The sequence below is a fragment of the Macrobrachium rosenbergii genome, chromosome 54 (genome assembly GCF_040412425.1).
Source record: "Macrobrachium rosenbergii isolate ZJJX-2024 chromosome 54, ASM4041242v1, whole genome shotgun sequence".
NCBI lineage: Eukaryota > Metazoa > Arthropoda > Malacostraca > Decapoda > Palaemonidae > Macrobrachium > Macrobrachium rosenbergii.
The window spans coordinates 40,586,316-40,603,040 of NC_089794.1; the positions used below are offsets into that span (position 1 = coordinate 40,586,316).

At 38.4% G+C, this 16,725-nt stretch overlaps 1 protein-coding gene across 3 annotated transcripts in view; it reads left to right on the plus strand.

Moving 5' to 3' along the window:
* The window catches only part of LOC136835006 (uncharacterized), a 49,021-nt gene that overhangs the window by 25,944 nt on the left and 6,352 nt on the right, over positions 1-16,725 (plus strand). For all 3 annotated transcript variants that reach the window (XM_067098018.1, XM_067098020.1, XM_067098019.1), the window contains exons 2-5: positions 5,560-6,160; positions 13,054-13,279; positions 13,865-13,985; positions 14,580-14,693. In XM_067098018.1, coding sequence (XP_066954119.1) covers positions 5,842-6,160; positions 13,054-13,279; positions 13,865-13,985; positions 14,580-14,693 — 780 coding nt within the window. In that variant the 5' untranslated portion in view covers positions 5,560-5,841. The remainder of the gene's footprint in view (positions 1-5,559; positions 6,161-13,053; positions 13,280-13,864; positions 13,986-14,579; positions 14,694-16,725) is intronic.

Sequence of the window (16,725 nt, forward strand, 5' to 3'; positions counted from 1 at the left end):
TATGTTTGTGTATCACTAAAAGATCATTTGCATTATATTGCTTCACTGTAAAACTTAGACGCATATTATAGTTGCCGGATATTTTGCTAACTTGACGACAAGGTCCCCCCCCCCGGCAACACACACACACACACACAATATTTTATAAATGAACAGTGCTCCTGGCACATGAGTACAAAAGAGCTCCCGTCTTAGGATCATTCGTTCTAGACCTAACAAATAAAAACCGCAACGGCAGTATATAAATAAAAGGCACTTGATGGCACATTTATCTGGCCCTTAAATCAAGTAATAACTCACAAACCGGAGACAGACTCGGGAGATGAATGCGAGTGACCAAAGAAACAACATTAAAGGAGGTTAAAGGAGGCAAATATGTCCGGAACGACTCAACTTCCGGGACATTTCTACCAGATGTTCTTTTTCCAAGAGTTGGCTCATTCGTCTGTTGTAAACGACGACAGTGGGTTACAATGAGTCCCGCGAATCAATAGAGCGAGTAGGAGTAAGGTTTCTAAAGCTGGATAAATTGTGGCCATTACTTATTTACAGTCTGTCTTTTTACTACCAATGGTACAACTATGGTTAAAAAAGCATGCTACCCATGGTTTGCGCAACTTGGCCATCACACCGACAATATTGCGCATATCCAAGCAAAATCTTTGAAGACTGATTCATTCAAGATCGCACAATATAACCTTAAGTTATTACAGATACGGTTAATTTGTGGGTCTTGGCCTCACTTGGATTGAAATGGGGGAATATTTAAGCATAGAATTTCAAGTTTTCGGGACTAGGATAGGAAAGCACATACGATTGCCCGTCCTATTGGCATTTTATCTTAAAAATTAAGCTAAATTTCTAACAAGAGAGTTAGTTTTCTGGCTTTGTGTATAACCTGTTTGCTGGGCATAGCCGTGTTCTTTGGCATTCTCTTCCTGTTTTTGTTTTTATTGACTTTTTACTAATCATATCCCTGAAGAGACTGGTACTGTCACTTCCTTGGTGTTCAAGTACCACCATTCTTCCTTCACATTTGGTTTTCCAATGTGACGTCCCTGGTGAATGTCAAGCATGGTGCTACCACTCTCAGCCTGAAGATCGATGCTCAGACTTTCACACCAGACCTTGGGCGCCTAGTTTAAGTGGCAGTGGGAAAATGGTACTTGAGAACACTAAAAGAAGTGCGTAACAAAGACTTTTGCCCATCTTTTATAGCTCATGTCATGAAAAAACGGAATACGAGACTATGATTTATCTTATCAATAGTCTATTTTCTCGTTCATATTTGCTTCTTATGACAGCTGTAAACGGCTCTAGTCTTTTTCTTTTGTCAGAGAACAGAGAGTATGATGTCTTGTGCGGCAGAACTTCATTTGTTGATTTATTTACTTGCTTTTCTAGTACAACACTGATCATTAAGTATTTATAATAGCCACTGGTCCACTTGTTATTTATAATGGCCACTTATTATTTGTAGATGTCACCAGCTATTCTCAATTACTGGTTGGTAGTGGACATTTGGTATTTGTTGTAAACACTTTTTTTATTGCTTGCCTGCGGTCATTAATAGTTCTAGGCTCTCAGCATTTTCAGTAACCACTGGCTGCTTGTAGTAATCATTTGCCTGGTAATCGCATAGGCAGTTTCAACTCTGCATCTGGTGAAATGACGCGAAACTGGTCAATAAAATAACAACTTGTTCAGTTTATGAAACCAGACAACTAAATCACTAAATCAAAGTATGAAACCTCTGGAAACAGCAAACTCATTATGAAATTGGTATCAGAGACAAGTGAAATTTTTAATCAGAATTACTCAGGGCAATGTATGAAACCAAAGAACTGCGTGAAACAGGAGGAAATAATTGAAACATGCTTCCTTCCCCACACCCCAACAAAAAATGTGAAACCAGGTTCATTTTCTCACTCTTTTTACGACTATGTTGTGACATCGTAAAGTAGGTCGCTCTTACTCTTGTTATCAGACCCCGTCCCTTTACGTTCGATACAGGAAATAATATTAATATATCTCGTCGTCATCTCAGTTTATGGCGGCCGCCAATACATTATTCACCTGAGGTCATCTGATCCTTGGACTAAATAACAATAATAAAAAACGCTCGGGATTGATTGGCCTCCTGTTGGATGGTGCTGTTAATTTTGATAGTGGTCGTCAACATTGTTTTATACCTAGCGATGTTAATAACTAGAATGATATTTGCAGTTTATTGAAGTAGATAATGAATATCCCGTGAATAGCTTATCTTCACCCTGCTGATGGGGGTTACCTCGTCGAGGTATTTCCGCTTTGTTTTAATGGGAGGGTTCACATTTTCACGCAGCAGCGATCACTTACGTGTGATTCCCCCTATTCTTTCTCCTTACTCCAGCAGCGATTCACAACAGTTGGCCAACATCTAAGTGTAGGTCAAAAGGTGCCTATTAGAATTTCAAGGAAACTCGCCATACGCTCTTACATCGTCTGACTAGGGGATTAAAACTGGGTCTACGGGCTTGGGAGACGTGCTTGCATTGGCGTTACAAGGTGTAGACAGAGCTGCTAAATAACGATAGACTTAGAAGTCAGTGAGAAAAAGAGGCCAAATGATAGTGACTATAAAAATAATATGGTATCATAACTAATGCTGGAATGTATATGAGAGAGAGAGAGGAGCAGGGAAGCGGGTACGGTCTTTCGTATGTCCTGTACTTTTGCAGATACGTCATTGGCTCTCGTTCCGTACTGTAACCATTGCCAATCGTTCCAGACCCCTTCTTTTTACTGTTTACGCCATTCAGTCCTGTCATTCGTGAGCGTAAGGTCAGACAGCCGTCTTCTCATCTGACAGTGTTGTGTAACTGTCGAACAGAACTTCGAAGTTAAACATACTTGTAAAATAAAGTACTGGTTGAAGGATGAAAACAAGCGGGTAGATGGAACATGGAGTTTCATGCATGCAGTTAATGGGTAAAAGCAGTTCCTAAAAAATATCGAGCCTTCCTTTCAACTATTTGCTTTCCTTCGTTTGGTAAAATAATAGGGATATATGTACATAAAACTAAAAGCTTTTATTCAGTATTTAATCATATAGTTACACTGAGCTACAAGAGTGCAATAAGAACGTTAATAACAATCATTCATCGAAATGTTTCTGTATCAAAAAGTTTGTCTGTATCTGTAGGCCCACATATTACAGTTTATGAAATTTAATCAAAGTACGGCCTGCATGTTTACGATATTCCAGATTTGTTAGGCTTTACTGTGACAGTTTGTAATAAATCAAAGACGCCCATACAAGCTGTTCTCACTGTCATGGGCTGAAATTTGTCCAAAGGAAGATTCTTGTTCCTGCAACGGTTTACCAGCAACAGTGGCATAGCCTGAAGGATTTTGGTTGTACCTCTTTCCGCAAACCTTGCTGAGCTTAGGAGTGCCAGTTGTGGAATGAAGGCCTGGGCAAGGTTTCTCCAGGAACTGAGAACGGTTGTTGTTACCGACGTTTCTGCTGAACGTGGGTCCAGTCTTTAGGCAACAAACGGACTTTGCATACTCCTTTCTTCTCTCGTCTTTTCTCAAACTTCTTTCTACTACAATAGGTTCACAATGGTATGCGACTGAAATGCCTGGGAAATCACCTAGAGAGATAGACACTGCTGGTTTGATTTCTGGATCATCATCGTGTAGGGTAGAACGAGGAACTCTGGCACGTCTCTTTTTCTTCTTTGCTAATCTCCGCCTCCGGAGCAGCAAGCAGATGATTATGAGCATTAGTGCACCGAAGAAGAAAGTGACACAGTACATGCTCAGGTGAATATACCCCAACGTCATTCTGCAAGAAATAGTCGCATAGAATTAAGATGCGGTGCATATTCATGGAATCAGGATTATATCTGAAAGTACGTCAAATTATATATATATATATATATATATATATATATATATATATATATATATATATATATATATATATATATATATATATATATAATATATATATATAAGAAATGAGGAGGTGATTAGCACCCATACGCCAGCTTGGATCATTATAATTAAAACTAGAACCTAGACTTAAACAGTGCTATGATAATAGTAAATTCTAGGATTGAAATAGAAAAATTTTATGATGGGTGGAATGAAAAATAGGGCTCCTATATGCTTGTCCTATCAACGTCACATGAAAGAGGAAGTCTAACATTTTATTTATTATTACAACCGTTTTCATTTTCAATTTGTGTACCGTGTATTGCCAGTAACGAGAAATACTTTTATAGGAAAATTCATTTGTATGATTGAATTTAGTTCACAAGCAGTTATTCTCTCTCTCTCTCTCTCTCTCTCTCTCTCTCTCTCTCTCTCTCTCTCTCTCTCTGTTTACCCAAGTAGGGATTGGTGGAGAGAGAGAAAATCCCAAGTGGTCACATTTATAAACGGGAGGACCTCGACTTGGTAATCCTCCCGATTGGAATAAAAAAAATCTTTAGGTATTTTTTACGCTTTTTCTTCCAACTTAAATTTTTCACTGTCCACTTTCTTTTCTTAATATATTTTTTCGTATGCCCTATTGTTCCTTGTTCTATACTTCTTTTTTAATATCCACAAAAAGCTTCGTATGTGAGTGTGATTTGTACTAATGAAAATGAATGACTGGAAAACAAAGGGTGAGCGAGGTGAAGATACGAGGAAGACAGGCGCATGAGACTAAAGAAGGTGCTAGCAACGCCATGAGCGGTGATTTTAGCTGATTTTTCATAAACTAATAATAAGAAATGTGTATATCTAAGGCTGTCTTCGTAATTTTGTTTTCGTTCAAAATGAGAAAAAACGCTTATAGATAACACGGCAGATGCCGTCGGAATAATATAGTAATAATTTCGCAACACTTACTTTTCAGATAAGTAATACACCCAGTGTATAGCTTCCAGCGTGGAGGAAAACTTCCAACTGCCGTCACCTTCAGGATGTTTTGAAACTGTTCTATTTTATCATGACACCTCTCGTAAACACAGGATGTTTTGTTTCATTATCTTCACTTTTTTACCTCTTATCCGGAAGAAAAAACCGGATGTCTGTGTATGGGAACGTGTGTGATTACCGCTAAGAAGCTAACCTTACACAAAACTCTTATTAGATCTGTTTCTGGTCGTATAAACGTGGAATAAAAAAATTATTAGACCTATTCCTGGTTTCTGTGTTTTTTCCAGTTCCTGATTTTTAACTGAGAATTCTTCGGTTTTTTCCATGTTTATTTTTCTTAGAAACAGAGCTCTCTCTCTCTCTCTCTCTCTCTCTCTCTCTCTCTCTCTCTCTCTCTCTCTCTCTCTAGACGGAGACTTAAGTCATTAGGCTGATGAGACTGTTAATGTTTCTTTTTCCCATCTGTTCTTTTAATTCTGTATAATTTTCGTTTTTTTAGCTAATATAGCTACCATAAATGAAGAAAAAGCTCAGCCAGCCAAAACTTTCATTCATCGGATTACTTTCTAGTAAACCAATGAATGGCGTATATTTTTATTCAGATCATCTCCAAGGCTAAAACTAGTTTATTTTCTGTTTCAGACTGTACCGGTGAGAACTTCAGTACTTGAAAGACAGTAAACACTAATGAGGAAAAGAGACACTCGAGGGGAAAAAAAGAGGCTCCAACAATACTAGTTCGTGCAGTGGTACAGTATAGATGCAGTCACACTACTAATACCTGGGAATTGTCCTTTAACAAGATGTTTTACTCAGCTTTGAACCTCCTCAAAGACAAAAAGCTCTTCCTTGAAAGGTGGCACAAGAGTGACCACTCAAACAGGCTGAAAAAGGCAGACGCAGAGCACTAGCTTCTCGCCCACAATGACATTTAACCCAGCCAACCTTAACCTAACTTTTGAAGAAGAGGAATTCGACAATGAGGAGCTTTTCATCGGAAGTACAGAGGCGACATTCGACAATGAGGAATTTTTCATCGGAAGTACAGAGGCGACGTTCATCGCTAGCACCACTGAAAGCAAAACCGGAGAAGAAAGTTGGATGGCTCTGAGGCAGTATTATTCGAAAGTGCTCATGGGGTTAGCCAGGAACCCCCAAACGGCGGCAGGTCTGATGGGGTTGAACTCTACGGGACTCGGGAGTTTCCTTTCCCCCCACGACTCTGCACTCGCCAATTTATCCAGTAAGTCTCTCTCTCTCTCTCTCTCTCTCTCTCTCTCTCTCTCTCTCTCTCTCTCTCTCTCTCATTGATCCGACGACTGAACCCACACACGGAGGAGGTTCTCGGTGAGGTAATTCATCAACCCAGAGGGAGGTTAGACCCATTCTACAGGTATCTCTTTCAAACTAAATTTTCATTGTCTTCAAGCATGGCTCTCTCTCTCTCTCTCTCTCTCTCTCTCTCTCTCTCTCTCAGTCAAACTGTAAAAGATTGTAACTTGATTCAGTCATTAGGAACATTCCATATCCATTTATGTAGATTTCACCTGCATACTACATAATTATCACTGAGTAAACTCTCGACTTATTGCCTAATGAGCTTCAGACGAATCCAATTCCGTTTGATGCCTCTCATGAGAGAATCATAAACGTCTTGTAACCGCAAACATGTTTAAATTACCCGTGAACCTGCCGGTGATACATTACTCTCTGCCGGCGAGCCGGATACACACGAACTAACTATTATGGCAACATTTCACGTTGTTTGAAAATTGAATATTTCAGATATATTTGAAGATATTTGTGGTATTTACGGGGCGGTTGGAAGTAATGAGCAGTTTCGCACGTAGTTAGATATAATTTTATGCACTTCGTGTCCAGCATGAGTAAATAAATAAATAAATAAATAAATAAATAAATAAATAAATAAATAAAATTCATGTCTAGCCCGAAGCTTACTGCTCATACGAATGTTACCTTTAACTAAATACTTAACTGGGTGTGGATAATAATGAATAATGGTGACATCTTAAGCCCAATATGTTACCCTATATTTAACATAGCATAGATCTTTTTTTATGGGAGATGAATGTTGTGCTGCCAAGGTTGCTGGGGCTATGCCTAATTTTTTTTTTAAGTTGAAAATCGCCTGAGAATCTTTAGAAATTTCAACTTAATGGCTCATGTTACAACAGCCTTGATGGACTGTTTTTCGTTAGCTTATTTTTTTATATATATTACACATTTCTGAAATTGGAATGAAATTGGCATAAAAAAAAATCACTCACGCACAGACACACACACACACACACACACACACACACACACACACACACACACACTCATCATACGTTACGATACTCATAAATACCAACACGAATAACCCTCTTCCATTCTTACAGCATCCATAATAAAATTCATCTTCCTTGGATTTCATTTGTCCTCAAAACCTTACTCGTAGTCACATTACTTGCATTCTTACGAACTCTTTCAACCTCTTTAACAAGATTGTATTGTTTCTCTTCACTGTCCCCATGATTACTATATCATCTTCAAGCATTAACCATTCCACACGTCCATGATGACTTGTTTTCTTATCCCGCAACTCTGCACCTACACCTCCCGTCCTTTCCCCCATAGGGGGAAGTGCCGTCAGTGCACCTCACGCGGTGCACTGTAGACATTACGGTTCTTTGCAGCGTCCCTTCGGCCCCTAACTGCAACCCCTTTCGTACCTTTTACTGTACCCCTTTCATATTCTCTTTCCTCCAACTTACTTTCCACCCTCTCCTAACAATTGATTCATTGTGCAGCTGCGAGGTTTTCCTCCTGTCACACCTTTCAACCCTTTTAATGTCAATTTCCGTTCCAGCGCTGAATGACCTCATAGACACCAGTGCGAGGCCTTTGGCCTGAATTCTGTATTCAATTCAGTTCAGTTCTCCCGTCCTCTCTCTGAGGTCTTGTATCATTTCGTTAATAAAGTGATCACGCAGCAATGGAGTCGTAACACACCGCTATCTGAGACCCGCTTATAAAACCTTTTTATCCCTAGACTTAGAACTTCTTCACCATTCATAATACCTTTAGCGATTTTAAGATTTTTCCAGGTCTATGTATTCCCAGTGGTGACCGGTAATAAAGTCACAGGAAAAAGTCACAATTTTGGTTAGGAAAAAAAAAGTCAGTAAAAAAGTCACATTAATTTATGGTGGCCGGTAATAAAGTCACATGGGAAAATTCACGATATTTCGTGGGGGGTCATTATCTTTAGGATATTTACAGCCTTTTGTTTATGTTTGTACGGAAATCCCCAACGGGCTTGTACTAAACACGCCGCAAAGGCGGATACATACCAGGTGAAAAAAATCCCCAACAGGCTTGTATTGAACACTTCGCAAAGGTGGATACTATCGGGTTTTTAAAAAAATCCCCTACGAGCTTGTATTGAACACGCCGCAAAGGTGGATACATAATGGGTTAAAAAAAATTCCCACTGGCTTGTATTGAACAGCCGCAAAGGTGGATACATACCGGGTCTAAAAAAAAATCCCCAACAGGCTTGTATTGAACAGCCGCAAAGGTGGATACATACCAGGTTAAAAAAAATCCCCAACGGGCTTGAATTGAACACGCCGCAAAGGTTTTAAAAAAATTCCCAACAGGCTTGTATTGAACACGCCGGAAAATGGATACATACCGGCTTTTAAAAAAAATTCCCAACGGGCTTGTATTGAACATGCTGCAAAGGTGGATACATACCGGGTTTAAAAAAAAACTCCCCAACAGGCTTGTATTGAACACGCCGCAAAGGTGGATACATACCGGGTTTTAAAAAAAAATCCCCAACAGGCATATATTGAACACGCCGCAAAGGTGGATACATACCGGGTTTAAAAAAATTCCCAACGGGCTTGTATTGAACACGCCGCAAAGGTGGATACATACTGGGTTTTAAAAAAAATCCCCAACGAGCTTGTATTGAACACGCCGCAAAGGTGGATACATACCGGGTCTAAAAAAAATCCCCAACGGGCTTGTATTGAACAGCTGCAAAGGTGTATACATACCAGGTTAAAAAAAATTCCGAATGGGCTTGAATTGAACATGCCGCGAAGGTGGATACATACCGGGTTAAAAAAAAAATTCCCAACGGGCTTGTATTGAACACACCGCAAAGTTGGATACATACCAGGTTTTAAAAAAAAAATTCCCAACGGGCTTATATTGAACACGCTGCAAAGGTGGATACATACTGGCTTTTAAAAAAACTCCTTAACAGGCTTGTATTGAACACGCCGCAAAGGTGGATACATACCGGGTTTTAAAAAAATCTTCAACGGGCTTATATTGAACACACCGCAAAGGTGGATACATACCGGGTTTAAAAAAAATTCCCAACGGGCTTGTATTGAACACGCCGCAAAGGTGGATACATACCGGGTTTAAAAAAAAATTCCCAACGGGCTTGTATTGAATCACGCAAAAGGTGGATACATACCAGATTTTAAAAAAATCCCCAACGGGCTTGTATTGAACACACATGCAAGGTGGATACATACCAGGTTTTAAAAAAAATCCCCAACGGGCTTGTATTGAACAGCCGCAAAGGTGGATACATACCGGATTAAAAAAAATCCCCAACAGGCTTGAATTGAACATGCTGCGAAGGTGGATACATACCGGGTTAAAAAAAAATTCCCAACGGACTTGTATTGAACACGCCGCAAAGATGGAGACATACCAGCTTTTAAAAAAAATTCCCAACGGGCTTGTATTGAACACGCCACAAAGGTGGATACATACCAGATTTTTAAAAAAATCCCCAACGGGCTTGTATTGAACACACCGCGAAGGTGGATACATACCGGCTTTTAAAAAAAATCCCCAACGGGCTTGTATTGAACAGCCGCAAAGGTGGATACATACCGGGTTTAAAAAAAATCCCCAACAGGCTTGAATTGAACACGCTGCGAAGGTGGATACATACCGGGTTAAAAAAAAATTCCCAACGGGCTTGTATTGAACACGCCGCAAAGATGGAGACATACCAGCTTTTAAAAAAAATTCCCAACGGGCTTGTATTGAACACGCCGCAAAGGTGGATACATACCTGCTTTTAAAAAAAACTCCCCAACAGGTTTAAAATGCCGCGAAATACATACTTTTTTTAAATCCCCAACGGGCTTATATTGAACACGCCGCAAAGGTGGATACATGCCGGGTTTAAAAAAAAATTCCAAACGGGCTTGTATTGAACATGCCGCAAAAGTGGTACGTACCGGGTTTTAAAAATAAATCCCTAACGGGCTTGTGTTGAACACGCCGCAAAGGTGGATACATACCATGTTTTTAAAAAATTCCCAACGGGCTTGTATTGAACATGCCGCAAAGGTGGATACATACCGGATTTTAAAAAAAATCCCCAACAGGCTTTTATTGAACATGCCGCAAAGGTGGATACATACCGGGTTAAAAAAAATCCCCAACGGGCTGCAAGGTGGATACATACTACATACTTGGTTTAAAAAAAAAATTCCCAACGGGCTTGTATTGAACACGCCGCAAAGGTGGATACATAGAGGGTTAAAACCCTTGGGGGCCACTATCTAGGAAAGTTTATTGTGACTTTTTTTCTGTGACTTTTTTCCTGTGACTTTTTTCTGTGACTTTTTTTACCTGGTTTCATGCCCGATACTTTTTTCCTCTCCTTTCATAACTACTTCATGATCAACAACTGTTCCAAACACTTTCTTTGTCCAAACCCACTCAGCTCTTCCTCTATCATTCATTTTGTCATCTGCCCTTTTTTAGGTAAAAAATCTTAATATACACCTGCTCTGATGTACTACATAACCTTTTGATCTAAAAGTCTTGGCCTCCTCAGTCGTCTTTACCTTTTACAGAGTAACAATTACTTATGTCACCTATTCCTTTAGAACTTTTCTGACTTACATTACAACCTTGGTCAGAAAACTTGTACTTCAACCACTTGATAATCAATTAGACATCCAGCTACCTCTCTTCTCACCATTACATCCATCCATTTGTTCTTCCATCTAACCATGTACTGACACATATTGTAGAAAACTGTTTTCCTCACTATTTTCCTCTCTTTTCCAAATATACCCAAGAATATATATTTTTATAGAAATTATGTATTTTAAATAGTCAGCACATTTTCATTTTTAAACAGAGCTTTCTCTAGCCTCATTTACTCTATGAACTCCATGTCTGCTATATATATATTATATGTATGTATGTATATATATATATATATATATATATATATATATATATATATATATATATATATATATATATATTATATATATATATATATATATATATATATATATATATATATATATATATATATATATATACTCTGTATAATATTACGGCAAATAATATGGACAGGTTTCACTCATAGATATCTAGTTTACAGTGCCTATTATTCTTATCTGGCAGTTTATGTCTAAATACATGAGTCATTTCACATAGGCCTATCAAACGTTTATACTCTTGTATAAAACTGTAATTCTACCTTCCAGACAATTACGTTTGGCCTAGACTTACCATATTGCCTCGTTTTCTGTGAAACTGATTTTGAACTTTTTGAAGAATATCTAAAAAGAAGCTTAAGTTGCCGATGAGAGAGAGAGAGAGAGAGAGAGAGAGAGAGAGAGAGAGAGAGAGAGAGAGAGAGAGAGAGAGAGAATCCCAAGGCGTAAGTGATTATTGATGAGAGAGGATGGGCAGACCTAGAAATACAACAGTCGGGCTAAAATAAGTTTGGTAAATGCATCTGATATGTGAGACAGAGAGCCTTCATTCGATGTCTTCATCAATGGTAGAAGACTAAACTTTCGTCATTTGTCGGACGGATATGACCCGTAGCTTATTGGACGGAGCTGACTTTTCCCGTAGTACAAGAATTAAAGGCGGTATCATCCCGCCATGTTTGCCACGCATTTTTTGGCAACTTTCCACGAACAATTGTGGTGAGTAATTGTCCTGAGATCGATAGCGGGAGGGAGAAACGACTTGAGTATCTGGTAGTTAATAGACTGTGGTGTTTCAGCCATACTTTTGGGGTATACGAGGCTTTCAACCTTGCTGAGAACCACTTGGGGGACCAGGAGATTAGTCAACACCTCCTTGGGCGTCTATCTAAGAGGGAAAGGCATATATATATATATATATATATATATATATATATATATATATATATATATATATATATATATATATATATATATATATATATATATATATATATATATATATATATATATATATATATATATATATATATATATATATATATATATATATATATATATATATATATATATATATATATATATATATATATATATATATATATATATATATATATATATATATATATATATATATATATATATATATATATATATCCAGATGAATTAATACAACCAAGCAACGGTGGTCTTATGGTTTATTTTTCCTCGCGAGGATAATATTTGCTGCTGATAAGGTTAATTTTATCAGCCTATTAACGGATGAGATCAAAATTGCGACAGTTGCCCGGATGAGTGGGTTATTAAAACATAATTCAACCAGACAACTTTACATGTGGAACTCTCCAGTTAAAATGTCACCGAAAGTTTTCTCCCTTATTTAATATATGAAAGTATAGGAGTAGTATTGACAGGTCTGTGTTGCATTAGTTTTTCTCTATGTATAAGTCTCAACACCTAGTATTTTAAATACAAAACTATCGCATGATAACATCGCAGATGGTATAAATTTTCACTTTTCTATGTAAACGGAGATTAGAGTTTATATAGGTGTGTAAATGAGATTATTTCAGTGCAGTGTTTAAGCAGTAGTATGTCTTACATTTAGAAATAAATACGTGTTAGTATTTATATTAGCCAAGCAGAACTTAGTAGCGAGAGGAGATGTCAACAAGCTGAAGAAATAGAGAAATAAAGAATAGACTGTACAAGAGAAATAAATAGGCCTTCAAATTAGAATACATATCCTATAGTTATTAGTAAATAATTCACCTGCAGTTTCAGTGCCTGTAATGTCCATGACCTCAGATTTACTACTGAATACTAAAGATTAATTTCTCAATTCCTGCAGTTCACCTGACATCCCTTGTTAAGCGTCGGAGGGACCCAGGCCGTACAGTGATCATTATCCTTGTCTACGCGATCCTAATAGCCGTCTCCCTCTTCGGGAACCTGTTGGTGTGTCACGTGGTTCTCAGGACCAGGAGGTTACATACTCTGACCAACACGTTCTTGGCCAATTTGGCCGTATCGGATCTTCTGATGACGGCCCTCAACATACCCTTCAACGTGGCAAGGTAAAGACGCGTAAATTAGACCGATGATCAACCAGTATTTCAGCTGAGAGGGAGGAGGCATTGTTCATCTTCACGAATTTCTTCTTTATTTCTTATGAAGTTTTGGTAATACTTTGCCACTGATTTTTAAGTATACAATATATACTGCAGCACTTTGTGGATTAGAGATTTCTTCAGTTATCAGATTTTCACTGTTGTTTCTGCTTGCCTAAATTTGGGTAACGAGGCAAGTGCTTCTGCCCTATACTCAGCCTGGTTGTGGCTGCGCCGGTGAATCAAAATAGACATTTTATCATTTCTAAATGAAAAATCCTTTCAAAATTAATTGTTTTTTATCCGTTGCAATGCTAGATAGACCTATTAGCTAAAATATGCTTTTAGCCACGATCAGTAACTGTTCTAGACTATGAAACAGTGAAAAAAAATTCTTTGAACACGTGAAATCATTAGATCTGGCCAAGGCATTTCTTAACATTTCATGGAAATATATCTAAACTACGCCAGTCATTAACAGTAAATGATGATGACTCTCTCTCTCTCTCTCTCTCTCTCTCTCTCTCTCTCTCTCTCTCTCTCTCTCCACAGAGTTTTATTGGACGACTGGCCGTTTGGAAGTTTCATGTGCAGTATGGTTCCATTCGTTCAAGTGACATCGGTCTATGTCTCTGCTTTCACCATGGTAGCCATCGCCCTAGATAGGTACCAGGTCAGTTTTTTCTGCGTTTTTTTTTCTTCTTTCATGTTCACTCTGTGGGTTAACAAATACAGATTTTCCCGGTTTGCCGTTTTTATGAGTAAGTAAAATACGTTAAGTCTTTAATAATATTTTGTCCAAATCAGAGATCATCCAATTATACCTCATTGGATATTGCATGTAAATTAGCCCTTTTGCATTTTTATTCTCCTCCTAGTCGTCCTAGGCACACGCCCCCCGCCCCGCCACTCTCCTCTCTCTCTCTCTCTCTCTCTCTCTCTCTCTCTCTCTCTCTCTCTCTCTCTCTCTCTCTCTCTCTCTTGAGATTATTGGACAACATGCCATATAGTAATCATATCATTCAATACCGTCATCTTCATCAACATCATTTGTTTTTTAACCTTCCCACAGCCATCCCCCCATGCAGTACTACATCGAACTGGCCACTGCTATTTGTCAGTTATAATTTTTTCTTTTTAGAAAGTAGTTTGTCAAAATTGGATTTTCCGCCGGTAAAGTAGAACATATTACGTGCCTGTAAACTTCTTGTATTGACCTCACCTTCCAGGAACTTTATTTTTGTCTCACGAAATCTAACACTTTCAGGTCATCGTGCATCCGCTCAAGCCTCGTTTGGGATCGTTCCACGGAGCCATCATCATTGCCGTGGTATGGCTTCTGGCTGCACTCGTTTCCCTGCCCTACGCCATTTACAGCGAGGTGAGTTTTTGATGATTAGGCTTATGACAAATACGCTGACCAAAACCCCAACTAGTGAAGTGGGTTTCGGGTGATGTAGCTCTTGGCAAATTTCACTTGATAATCACCCTCTTTCGAGAGGCGAATCTTTGGCGATAAAGTTTATGGTAATTGCACTGACCGTCACCACTGTTATTATAAATTAGAGAGGCGATGTTTAGGTGGCTCAGTTTAAGGCAAAGGCATTATCGATTACTTTGTTGAACAAGGAATTTTTTCCGGGTAATTTTGGCACGGTCACTTCCTAGCAATCCCAGTGAAGTTTGGCGACTTGTTCGGTTTACAGTGGATGAAGCTACCAATAATCCTGTTCATAAGGTGACTTTTGGGTAATTCAGCTCAAGACTTTTTTACTTACTGTTAAACCACCTTCGAGTGAGGCTGTTGTTTTATGTGATTCCGTTTATGGGAAAACACTGACCAAAGGTAGATACAGTCACGTGATTTGAGGTTCGGCTGTTTCTGCCCATGGCAAATGCGCTTATCAGTACTCCTTTTTAGTGAAATGAGTTTTGGGCAAATCTGCTGACTATAATTCGTATGTAATAAGGGGGATTTGAGACAATTCAGCATAAGCCAAATACCTACCAATCTCTCTTCAGTGAGGTGCGTTTTGTTTGGTTTGGTTTGGTTTCTAGTGAAGCAAGTTTTGGGTGATACGGTTTATACTTTGTTTCACTTTGGTTTTATGCACAGCCCTCCACAGGGATAATTCCCTCTCTGGCGGGCCCATGTACGTTTTCAAAATAAGATGCTTCTTATATTTTATAATTCTTTCAGTGTTTTCTCGTCAGTATCGTAGCTCCTGCAGAATAGAAGAGTCTTTGGTTCCTTGTATGCTCTCCACTTCAGGCGGTATTTTGTTGTATAGTCTTGGTGCACAGTGTGCAAATGCCCTCTCGCCTGACTTACAATTTGTTCTAGGTTCAAATGGTCTATATGCTTCACTTGCATGTCTGATTACAACATTCATTTCGAGTCTAAAGAAGCTTAAGCAATTTCTCAGATATGTATATAGCTATCATACTTTCCACTACCACTGTTTGGTTGGCGAGTTTTGATTGATTTAGCTTCTGACAAATGCACGTACTGGTACCTTGCTGGGAGAGGCAGTAATTTTTGGAATTCAGCTTATTGTAAATGTATTAGTGTTCCAGTCAAGTTAATGTCCTTAGTGTCCTTAAAGTTAGCGTTTTGCATTTCTTTCGCTGTTTCTGCCAAGCTGTGGAAATCGTTGCCTACTCTTGTCTTTACTGGTATAGGTTTGATGCGTCAGTCCATTCAATTCCAGTATTTACAGTCCTAATCGGGAGAAAACATCCGATATGTGTGCTCAGAAGACTTAGGACTAAAACTGCTATTTCAGTAGTTACAGTAAAATGCCGAGCAGAAAACTATTTATTTTCTGCTGATACCTTACTATTATTTTTATTATTATTATTATTATTATTATTATTATTATTATTATTATTATTATTATTATTATTATTATTATTATTATTATTATTATTATTTAACTGCTCTGCTAGTATAGCGGTTAGCGTCGTGGCAGGGTCCGCGTCTCCTCCAGGGCGATGAAAAATCACTGGCTGTGTATCATGATCAGTTACTAATGCAGTGAGGGGTCTCTGCAGTGGGAGGTTGAAACCAACATTCTTGGGAAGCTTGAATTTCAAGTCAATGGCCTCTGCGTGTTTGTTCCATGTGAATAGGTTTCATCTACTGGAATGATAATAATAATAATAATATTATTATTATTGTTCAGAAGATAAATCCTGTTCACATGGAACAAGCCCCACAGGGGTCATTGACTTGTAAGCAAGCTTCCAAAGAATATGGAGTTCATTAGAAAGAAGTGACAGAAGGTAAAATACAGAAAGAGGAATTCAGTTACTAGAAAAACAGATAAATTAGCTAATTCATAAATAAGCAGATGAAAATGTAAGTAAATTATGAAAATGCAAGGGGAATTGTATTAGGGTAGTAATGCACT